Genomic DNA, 12,794 nt, shown 5'->3' on the forward strand with positions numbered 1-12,794 from the left:
TATTTTTATAACAGGCGCCGTTTTTATATTGAATATCTAATTATTACAATTAATAGTAATATCCAACGTCTAGTCGAATGAGCGAATATTATTCAAACAAACCTATATGGGTAGACCCTTTAGATAAATTAAATTACAATAGGGTAATAGTCACATGTTGTCTTCTATTAACGCATCGTAAATTCAACCCGTGAGCACCTGCTAATATAGTTCGGCCTCTTCAACCAATTAAACGCTTGCCTTTGTCAAACGTTTTGTTAACGAGCTTGGGTTAAAGTAAACCGCTTAATGTAAGGGACAGGGTTTGCTAATCATTTATGTATTAGTCAATAAGCAAATAAGGCTTTTCTAACCCTACGATAGAAAAATATACAAAACAGCTTCATTTCACAGAGATTGAGTTAAATATTATAACACATAAAAATATTATAATTTCTTCTAAAAATTAACTTTTTGAGTCCATGAAAATTATTGTATTTATTTGAAGACTATGTAAAACTATCAGATATACAATTAAGAAATAATTTAATCTATATCTTACAGTAAGTAAAAAGTGATATATAATTAAAACTAAACATTATTAATTACTTAGATTAGCGCGGGTGTAATAGAACAGACGTAAAGTTAAAAAGTAAATAATCTCCAGGAAGCTGAGGACACTACAGCCTAGAAACAATCCAGCCATCCCACCCACCGCCACTGAAAATATTTATTTATTACTAGTTATAAATTGCAAATTTCGCTTCAGCATTGTCAGGTTTAATTTTAAGGTTCAATCATAAAATAGGTAAAGTACGTACAATTAGAAGCAAAAGAATAAAAAATAAAATACTGTACCTAGAAGATCAGTGAACCCGAATATAATATCTCTGCGATACCTCATGCGAGGATAACTTGCGATACCCCACTGCAGGTTTGTCCCTAAAAACCATTCTTGTATATCCTGAAATCGTTACTATATGTAAACTAAGTTAAAAAAATACACTACAGCTTTCTATACAAGCTTTTTTCATAGTCTCAGCTATTCTATTATTTGCAACTTTAGCGATTACAACCTTTGGGTAATGAAATGAAAAGTACCCACATTTGATTGTATGACGTAGTTCACGTCCTCACATATCGGTAAACAGCCACAACTTATCTTCTGGCCTCTGTTATCACGTAATTTGTACAAAGCATCTGTAACAGTGTTTTAAAAGTTAACTTATTATTAAAGAAAGATTTGTAATATAATAAGAATAGTTAAGGTCCGTACGTATTTAGTTTGTATTGTTATAACTAGTCTAGCCATAAATACTATTACATAAAAAGTTTTATTTTTATTAAACTTTTTAATTATTTTGAATTTGGAACACGTCACATTATTTTAAAAACTTCTTTCGATTTTTGGCCATTTCAAATATGTTTTCGAATTCATTATTTTTATATTAAGTTTGTATGGTGTTCACATTAATAACATTACTTCAATCAAACAATGCATTTTCATTTGTAATATAACTTGTGGCTGGACTGGGTATATTAAATTTAAAACATTTTTATATTTAGTACATACTACGGTTTCAGCGTGCGACCCTCATCTCTGAGGTCGTAGGTTCGATCCCCGGCTGTGCATCAATTGACTTTCTTTCTTTGGGCGCAATTAACATTAGCTCAAACGGTGAAGGAAAACATCGTGAAACCGGCTTGCCTTAGACCCAAAAAATCCGCAGCGTATGTGAGATACAGGAGGCTGATCACCTACTTGCCTATTAGATTGACAAATGTTCATGAAACAGATGAAGAAATTTGAGACCCAGACCTAAAAAGGTTATAGCACCACTGATTTATTTATTTTTCATTTAAAGATATCGTGACTCGTCATTGACCCGATTGATATATCATGCATATGGCATAAATTACCCTTACCTTTATGTTTCGCTAAACAATGCAATCCTTCAACATCGCAAATTTTTTCGTTACCTGCAAAAAAATAATAGCAATTTAAATGTATAGTAAAAATTCACTTCTTCAAAATAAATCCAGTACGAACATAAAAAATTACAACTTTGTTGATTTTAAAAGCTCAAAGTGAATTGATGTTTCCACCCTACTGTATAGATTACAATGATACAACATTATTTTCTTTTGGTGTACTATAAAGGATATTACCGATGGCTCTGTAGAAATATGGTAAACATTTGCAGTACTTGAGACACAGGCGTGCACGGCACTCCATCTTGCAGTAGGTGTAGGAATATACCGCGAAATGTGTTAGGTTATTTTCATGTGCGAAGCGACAGCGTCTCTGTCCGATTGTTAGACTGCAATGGAAAATATATCAGACACTTTTTTATTTATTTATTTATATCATCACGCCTTTTTTCTAGTACCCCTCCGCTCTCGCTTGATCCACTTTCATGATAATCACCATACATACTCGTGGGTTCTTGGTAGTTTTAACTTGTCCTTAAGGCCTACCCAACCCTAATTCACCACCCACGGTAGCCTTGTATATCCTACTCGTTAACCGCTTCTCATTCATCCATTCTATATGGCTGAACCACATAAGCATTCTCTTTCGTATACTTGACACTACATCCTCTTCTAACCCAAACTGCTCACCTATCACACTATTGCTTATCCTATCACGCAATGTTATACCACACATACTTCTTAACGCTCTCATTTCCACGGCATTTATTCTACTTTCTTTCTCTGCCACTCTCAACACTCACTGCCGCATTTTAACGTCGGAATAAGCACTACCCTATGTATAGCCAGTGGAGCCTCGTTTGAGATTTCTTGACTAGACATAAAGGAATGCAACGCTCAATTTACTGTATTACCAGCATTAATTCCTCTTTCTATATCATCGCATACTTTCCATCCGGAGTAAACTATACAGTCTAAGTGCACGAACATATCCATTTGTTCCACTGTTTCTCCATCTATCAGAATATCGAATACAGTCCCCGTTCACTCTCTTTCACATCTTACAGACAAATAAAGAAAACTAGTGAAATATGTTTTATTAATAACGGAAACCTGGCAGCCTCGGGAGACGTGTACACAGTTATAGCTGTTACGTAAATTTTCATATAAAACATCTTAGGAGAATGCTGGTACTTGCTCGCAATGTCTGGACCTTCCAATGGCCCGTGGACGTACACCTTCAATGTAAAAACAGAATGAAACTCGATACATATAACGTTCCCACAAACATTTCTACAAATAAATAAATACAAACATAATAAGAGGAGGATAAATTCATTATGTGCGCAAACACTTCTCCATCCAGTGGATGAACCATGAGAGAATCGTTCTGATCTTTAATCATGTCCCATCGTTTTGCTTTTAAGTAACTAAAAAAAATAATGATTAGTGATGAGAAACTATTCTTACATAGAATTCAGTTATAAATAGACATTACTTTGGAGAATTATATACTGCAACTTTAGAATTGATCGCATAGCACAGACCCATCTCTGTGATTGTCGGTATTATTTCTAAATCTCTTCCCAGCGCTCCGATAGTCAAGCTAGTTTTAAACCCTGTGGATATGCTTAGAAGTATGTCAAGGTACTGCGTCGGGTCCACATCTTTATAAATTGGAATGGTGTCAAAGCTTGTGAATGTTGCGTTCGCTAAAGCTAACAAAAAAGCCTTAAGTTCTCCTTTGTCTTTAACATCTCGGGACCTAAAAATATGCTTTGCTATAATGTTTATTACTGTCAAAACATTGTGATCCTACCAAAAAGCGACTTACTGAATGAATTGTTCAAGCTTAGCTGGATCAACCTTCTGATCGTTGCAGATGGTGACACAAGGAAAGGTTGTATTCCAGGCATACATGTCACGATCCATAGAGACCACAGTAGGTGATGACTGGTATCTTAACCAAGTGGTTTGAGATAGGTATATCGATCCAAAAATCGAGATTATTAACACAAATAACCAGAGACATCTGTTAAAATGAACCACAACAAATAATGTAATTGTTTATATCATAGATATTTTATGATGAATACAGAATTTAATTATGCAAGCGATGATATTATTTCATTCAATTTTACAAAAACCGCGCAGGAGGCTTATCTGTTTTTAAATGATTGTGGCACTCATTGGCATTCTCACAGTCAAAAGGCAGGCCCTTTAAGAATTGGTACGCTGTTTCTTCAATAAAATTAAAGTACTTACATTTCACATATATGTCTTCGTGGTGCTACTAAATGATTCAAACCGTGTATGGATGAGGTTTTCAGAAATAAAACCAGATAATCTTTACTTTTAGCACCAATCTTTTTTAGCAACATTTTATTTCGTCCTTTGCGGAAATGGTTATTATAATTATTACTTGTTCGAATCGATCTTGGTAACATGGAATATTCGGTACCGTCCCACTTGAAGGTATGAATTACTTTGATAACAACTGTTGACGTGACAAAAACTATCACTATTATAGTCATGAACTAGTTTGTTATAGCTTCAACTTAATTTCATAAATCACGCAACTTAATTCGATTTAACAGCACTTTCAAGGGCTCTCAAATTATATTTGTGAAACTTTTGTACAAAATATTCTACTATATTTGAACCGTAAATCGTTATAATAGTAATAACTAATTATTATTTAATTTATAGCTAAATATATAAACTACGACAATCGTTATATTATATGTGAGATGATATGTTCTTATTACATACTCGACAAAGCGATTGAATATAAATAATAAATATATTATTATATATTCGTGTTGGCCCAATTAAATCCCGTATGAGTATCTTGAATGACCTGTGAATACACTAGCAATCATCAAATAGTTGCAGAGAGATTACTCTTACTATGGTATAAATAAAGTAAAATATATTAGCTGATATAAATAAAGGGCGCAGCTCCGTAATAAAACAAGTAACGAAAAATATATTCAACAAGAAAAATTGATACCTGTCATCGCGTTGACGGGAAGCTAACAGAATTTTGAATGCTCTTCAAACAGTTTTTAAACATGTTTGGATTCGTCTGAAGATGATGAATGACGAAAGCGCTCACGTATTTTTAAAAGGAGTAAATTAAATTTGTTTATGTTCCATTAAAGATGCGTCTACTGATATAGGGTTTAGAAACTCGATTTTGTAAATACATGTATATATATCAATGGCGCTACAACCTTTTAGGTCTCAGCCTCAACCTTCTGTATCTATTCCGTGATTATTTATAATAGGCCAGTCGACTTTTTTTGTCTATGGCACGTCAGTTTCCTCACCTTTACGAGCGAGTGTTAATGCAAATGCGGTAGAGAGTCCATTGGTGCACAACCGGGTGCATCGAACCTACGACCCCATTGATGAGAGTCGCACGTTAAAACTACTAGTCAAACACTGTGAATTTAATACCGTAGTGAGGAGGCTGGATATGCTCTAACACTATAATAAAAATTTTCGAATGCAAACCCGGAATCTTAGCGGCTTGAAATACGATTTCATAACACTGAAGTGTTACAAAACGTTAATTTAAAATCCATCAGAGCGTTTCGCAAACCTTCCACCTCAAAAATGACCTGTCAAAGGTAAATAGGAAACGTCACTAAAAAGAAAACCGATTCTGAGTCTAATAATTTCCAAAGTGTCATGTCGCCGAGAAATAAATGAAGTGAAGAAAATAAATTTCATTTAAAAATCACGGTGGACCATTATTTTCCCCGGCTTCCCCTAATTAATTTCTTGTCACCGTCTGGATCGGCTATGCCAGTGACAGCGCTGAGGACAAAGAGCGACTTACGTAGACTAAGCGAGAGTGAGAGGGATGGATAGAGAAAGGTGAGTACGCGCTTCATTACCATCTTTTAGTAGTTAGCGGAAGCAAGATACCAAGTTAGCTCCGGTCGAGCTCAGCCCGCCTGGTACTTTTTATTAATGATCGTTGAAAATAATAAATAGGTTAATTAAAATTAACTTAGGATTTTTTATATTCTCCGCTTTTTCTTACAAACTTTGGAGCCGAACGGAACTTTTCACCGTTCAATTCAGCTCCTAGATAGATTTTGATTATATTTAAGACTTTATAACAGGCGTCACCTTTTAAAGGGAATGTTACTTTTATTTAATGAAATGTAATTTTAAATGAAAATATTGACAGCAACAAATAGATTTATCATTTAACAGTATAACATTGAATATTAGACATACACATATACATTGATAGATAACAAAAGAAGTGTATTGGTGATAAATACATACATGTAGTATCATTTACTAAATTTACATTAAACAATGTAAGCAAAACAGCAATCTTCCAGAAGTAAACAAAACAATTGAAGGAACAATAGCCAATCAAATAAATCACGAGGTCCGTCTTACAAATTAAACATTATTCTTTCAATCGGCATTCCGAACCGGGGACGTTTTATTGGAATTTTTGCGTATCTACGTGCCAATAAATACCCGGTCGTAGCCGGGTGTACACGGGCGTACGGCGACACCCACACTCGGAGATACACACACACGAACGAACATGCAAATCGGAAAGAACACGGTACAAACGTGTTTTCTATTTACTGTTGCTTCTGTTGTAGGATCGGATATACTTGATACTTTAGTCACGTATCGCCGGGGTGGTTTGTTGATTGTGACTTACATTATAGTACCATAAACGCTGTGTTTTATATTGGTAATTATTTTCGTAAAGAGTATATTATTCGGAGTAAGCTTGAGAATTCAGAGTTAAAACCATGAAATAAATCGTGAAAATGTTGACTGGTGATACTGTATACATTTCGCCGGCAACGCACTGAGTGTCATGGCCGCCGCCCATGGACACTCTCAATGCCATATTACTTAACATCAGATGAGCGTCTTGCCCGTTTGCCCCTTGTTCTCTAAATAAAAACATACGCTATCAGTTACTCGGGCAATAGCTATGAAATCATTCAACTTATGACTACGTTATAATAAATAACACCTGATTGATAAAACTCGTAATAAGAAGTACAGCGAGAGTGCTTATTTCTTAAATGCAGAATTAGTATAAAAATGTTTAGCTCTAATTGCAACTATCAAACAAGTAAGTCGCAGTACATTAGCTAGATCCGGGAATGGTCCCTTTAACACGACACAGAGGCGTGTAACAAAATAGGATACAATATAAAAAGCGTAAAAGAGATCGTATTGATTTGCTGGAATTTTTATTAGTCAGTAGTCACCTCGCACGATATTTGCTTATTGCTTCCGTGAGCTTGCTTCCCTATACTTACGACCGCTTTGGCTTTGTTTGTCGAATATCACAGTAATAATAGGGACGCATTTTAAACTACACCGTTTATTGTTATTTTATATTGTTTTCTTTCACTATTTATTTAGTTACCTTAAACATACATGAAAAACAGGTTACATAAGTTATTAGGCAACGGGTATTGGTAATAAGCGGTTTTTCCAAGCCTAGTATGAAAAAAAACCTACTGAGGTACAAGTAATGCATAATTTAAAAATTACATGTAACACTATAAATATAGTAACTAAAGCTAAACTAAACTATAATCTAAAAAAAACAATAATAAAAAAGTAAAAGCTAATCTAAGGGTTAATGACTCATATATTTTTTTATAAATAGTTAATTACGAGGCAGAAGAGAATTGCAAGAGAAGAAAACATATATAATTATATAATTTAATTTAATGGTATAATTTTTTTTAAAATATTTACTTTAATAAATAATCTTTAGGATTTAGTCCCGAGTAGGTATGCCAAAAGTGTTCACAATTTTTTTAATGAAATTTGGTACTTCTTTTGTGTGACATTGCTACTTCCACTGTTTAGAATACTTTCCCTTCTGATCGAATCAAACATTTATATTTTTTTACCTGAAGAAAGTTATTTATATGTGCCAATTTTTCTTCCAAAACGAACATGGTATTATATGTATTTGACATTTAACATACTTGACATACAACAATGAAGTTAATTGGAGCAGATGAGCACTTACTCCTAACCATTATCGTAACTCCAGTTGATTTTAGGTAAGAACAAGTTACACAAGTTTTCAATTAATAAAGACAAGATGAACGCGATTCGAAATTCAAATTGGCTTAATTCCAAATTCAAAATTAAAAGTACACGGAACCGAAATGAGCATTGTAAGGGCGTGTTTACACTAAATAAAGAGCAAAAGGTACAGATTCGTAAGATGTAAATCAAACTGAATGTTTTATTAAACACTCTGTGCTGGATATTCAAATTAAGTGGCGGTGTGAGAGCTCGCCAATTGTGGAAGGGGCTTTCTTACGGCCAAAATTAATAATGTATCCTCAATCTATGATTATAACCAATCTTGGACTGATTCATATCTAAAGACCGATCTCCAATCTGCATGCCAATAAACATTTCTGCTATCCGATTGTTTATTTGACAAAAGATTGACAGCAATCTTTTGCGTGATCCTTGCCTCTCGACCGCGTTTCGTTCAATGCAATATGTTGTGTTCAAGCATACCAAAAGTTCGTGTTTTTGGAACGAAATAAAATAAGTAAGACTCAGGGTCTGTTTCACAATGTATGGATAAAGTAGCTATGCAACGTTTTGTTTGTTTTTTTGTTACGAACAAATAAAGTTACAAAATTCTATAGAAAAACATAGAACCTTAACCTTTTTGCTGGTCATTTAATATTACTTGTAACGAAACGGGCTGTCATTTTCATATGGTATTATTGTTTGTTAGGTTATTGAGTATTTTAGTACATATTATTACAAATATAAATTTTCTCTGAGTAGTTTGTGTATGTTGTTTTTGTGATTCGAGGTTGGTTCTTTAACTTAAAAAAATGCCTACGCAAAAACGTGAAAGAAGCGTCAATTTCAGCCGGGAAGACGTTGACCTTCTAACTTCGCTTGTTGCTGACCATAAAAATATATTAGAAAATAAAAAGAGTGACTCAGTCACCTGGCAGGAGAAAGAGCAGTGCTGGAAGACGCTGGAGGCGCTGTTTATTAGCACAAGTGGGGTAAACTTTCGCAGTGCTAAAGCTTAAAGAGGGCTACAAGAAAAAAGTCTGCCTTGATACATGCTGAAACATATCGTACAGGAGGTGGCCCTAGTGCTGCTACTCCTCTTACCCCCTATCGAGGAAAAATTCAAAGACATGATATTGTTGTCTGTCGAAGGAAATGAAAGTCAATTGAAAGGAAGAGCTTCTAAATAAGAGAAAGCAATGGGCATTTAAAGATGAAGAAAGAGAGCATAAAAGAGAATTCTGGGCCATAGAAAAAAATATATTGTTAAATAAATTAGAAAAATAATAGATTTTGTGCCTGGAGCGAGGATGTATTGTATTAAAAATTTGTATTTTTATTTAAATAAAAGCATTGAATTTTTATTTAATTTATCTCAAAAATGTTGTAATTTATAAAATATTATAGTAATAAAGCAAAATAATCACTTATAAGATTACTTCGCAAACTTGCATTTCCCACGTTGTCAATTGCGCTTTGATCAATATCATCAGCTTGTTCATCTACTTGTTTCAGTAGTTCAAAATGTTCATTTCGCATATCAATAGCAATATTGTGCAACACTGCACATGCCGCTATCACGGCTTGTACACGAGATACTTCAAGTAAAACCTTTTTTGACAAACCGATTTTTTCCAAACACCATATTATGTCCTTTCCACCACATTTCTGCTTCGTATTTGAGATTCGTTATAAAGATGTTCTGCTGGAGTCTTGAGGTTTTGCAGTGGAGTTAGTAGGTAGTATCTATAGTACAAATATTTTTGGTTGTAGCTAATAATTAAATTTTTTTTACAAAAGTTGATGAAAAGATGAAACCTGCAAGAAGTCATATATGATAGACATCAATTTGTGTAAAAGTGTCTCCAAAGCTTCTTTTGTTAACCTAAATCTAAATGTGAATTCGGCTTCATTCAGGCTCTGGATATAATAAATTCTTGTTTTCTTATGTCTTCGCACAGAAGTACGTTGTCTTCTTCCAGCTTCAGAATTACTATCCCAATCGGATAATTGCATTTAAACTTCCAAATCACTATCACTAGAACTGGAAGATGACGAAGATGAATAAATTTTTCCAATGAATTTTAAGTTAGGTCGCAATCCCAAACCCAAATCATACCAGTTTCACCGATAGCAATCCGAGATTGATTTGGCCAATCGAAGCAACAGTCAAAATGGACAGATAGGTTGTTGGTATGAGTAAACATTCATTTTCATACAGAGGGCAATCTTCAATCTCTTATCCGCCCTCTGAACGATTGGTTGAATAATTAGATAGGTATCTCAGTCCATGTATTGAATATTGGCATGCTTTTCTTTAGAAATGGATTGAATTGTCAGTCTATGACAGCTAAAATTGGATTGATATTGCATATTGGTTTTGGCCGTTAATCAGCACTTTTGACAAAAACACTGACGTGAAATGTTAAAATCATAAAGTTACACACTTTCATTTAAATGAAGTACCTATAATATTGACAGTACGAAATTTTTATTATTATTGTTTCATTTTTTTATATATAGTTAAGTTGTAAGTACATTGATGTGTATACAATACTTTAAAACACATGTTAACAAGTTAAACCATAATGTATTATCGCACATAATAGCAGTTACAATAAATTTCAATATTTTAAACCAAATAAAATAATACAATTCCATATTTAGTTAGCCTCGAAGATTTCCACCTCTCGCTCGCAATATTTACCCGTTACTTTCTGTAAATATTCGCGAAACATGCCGAGTATAACTCGTACAAGAAAATTAAGCTTGTTTAATTACTTTGTGTGTATCTACCCTTAGGGTAACGTGTGCTGACTTTATTGCGTCTTATCAATTATTTTCATTATTATCATTAATTAACTAAAAACGGTATCATTTAATCGTTAGAAGATGTATAAAGATGCGTTACCCAAGAGCCTGCCATACTGCTTCCTGCTCTATGTTATTATTCACTTCGTTCAAACGTTCGTTTTGCCGTTTTTTACGCAAATAGAAAAAAATATTGGCTGGGGTTCCAACCTACGACACACAAGAGTCCAGAGTCACAGAATAACTACTAGTTTTATACTGCTCTATAGGTAAATTAGAATATAATAATAATAATGTATATTTTTCTAAAAAAAAAACAAATAGCAACTACCTCAGAGGTTTACAACACGCGCTCGCGGTGGAGAATCCTCCTCAGGACGTTCAGCACATGATGGTGAACGTCCTGAAGCCCTTCGTATCAGAATAGCAAGGGGCAACCATGCGCTCCGAAAACTACCAACTGAAACATCAGTTATGAATTTCTGAACCAATTCGATTTACAAAAAAAGAGCGTACCAATTCTTAAAAATCCGAAAAGCTATTGCGATGCCTCTGGCAATGTGAGTGCCTATGAGCGGCGATATCATTTAACAACAGATGAGCCACTTGCCCGTTGGCCCCTGTTACATAATAAAAAAATATTATCTTAAAAAAAACTGAGAACAAAATGTCCTTTATTCTAAATCCAAAAACGTAAAATGAAAATCTTATCTTACTTTATGTCAAAGTGACACTTGAATTACTTAGAAAAGGGTAGTGATTAAGTAAAACTATAACAAAAACAAGTAAATCGTGAAGTTTTGTTGGATTAGTGAGGATACATGGCAGGGGCCACTGACAGTCACCTGTGTCCAACGTCAAAAGAGGCTTTAAAATGTGTTTTGTTAGAATTTGGTGATATAACGCTCTATTTCCGTTTATTAAGTTATACGTAAATTTAAAAAATACGTGCTGAATGAAAAGATTTTGGTAAAGTAATTTAACAATACTATAAAGAAAACGTTAAATAAAGTATACGTAGGCGATAGTGGTCAAATAATAGCGAACATAAAAACGGGGGGAGGTATCAGCTCACCTCAGCAAAATGCAATTAGATCTGCCTCCAGAGACTGGCGAGACCAGTATTGTAGTTCGGGAGCTGCTCGAAAGTCAGAATATTTAAGAAAAATTGTAGATGTCAAGTCTATAGAATAATTAAAATATGTTCTTTGTTTTGCTATACTCTGTGGTCTATGTTCGTTTATGATCTGTAGTTTAAACGTGTGTGAGTATAGAAAAAAGATAAACATTGTAACGTGACCATATTATACAGTACCAAAGAACAATTTACAGCAGTAGATATTTTATTTTCATTTACAAGGAAGGTTAATAATAATAAATATTAAAGTTGGATTATTTATTCCTTGAATTGTTTGTAGTTTAAGAAAAACTCTTAGTTATCCTTAAAATAAATGAATAATGTGTGATTGACTCAAAAATTTTAACTATTTTCCATGCGTTATAATAACTGTTAAAGTAATGTCACTATTGTGATGACTAGTGTGAGAAAGAATCTAGTTAACGTTGTATATAGCTATATTTCTATAAGCTAAGTTAAGTAAAATAGATTAGTATCTCGGTCTACACGGAGTGCGGGTCCGATTTACATATAAATTGTACTAACTCCTGCGTCTCTTACTTTTAACTGCTGTAACCGCACCCGCGTGGCCAACCAACCTTTACAATTTATACGACAGGTTTTTATTTAAAAAGTTATTTTGATTACAAATATATTTTAGTTTAACAACGCTATATACGAACCTTCAATTTAGCTGAAGTATTGTAAAGCCAAAAATCAGAAATTAATCTCAAAAGTAATATTAATAAACAATCATACAAAATTTTGTACAATATGATATATTAATTCATCTTGCCCAAGTGAGTTATGAATGAAAGCTTTTAACAAAAGCAAAGTCCACGTATCCATTTCACACAATGACGTCCGAAAAACATTCAGAAAGAAA

General features: G+C 33.7%; 1 protein-coding gene across 1 annotated transcript; it reads right to left on the reverse strand.

The window, feature by feature from the left end:
* Positions 1–580: 580 nt before the first annotated feature.
* Positions 581–4,470, reverse strand: LOC125063407 (pickpocket protein 28-like). The gene is made up of 10 exons (XM_047669838.1): positions 4,177–4,470; positions 3,746–3,943; positions 3,410–3,676; positions 3,227–3,341; positions 3,025–3,149; positions 2,149–2,300; positions 1,906–1,959; positions 1,085–1,179; positions 838–943; positions 581–699 (listed from the first exon to the last, which is right to left on the reverse strand). Exons 1-10 carry the CDS (start codon positions 4,443–4,445, stop codon positions 581–583), a joined length of 1,500 nt encoding a protein of 499 aa, XP_047525794.1. The 5' UTR covers positions 4,446–4,470.
* Between the last annotated feature and the right edge of the window lie 8,324 nt (positions 4,471–12,794).

This window comes from Pieris napi, chromosome 3 (genome assembly GCF_905475465.1).
Source record: "Pieris napi chromosome 3, ilPieNapi1.2, whole genome shotgun sequence".
NCBI classification, from domain to species: domain Eukaryota; kingdom Metazoa; phylum Arthropoda; class Insecta; order Lepidoptera; family Pieridae; genus Pieris; species Pieris napi.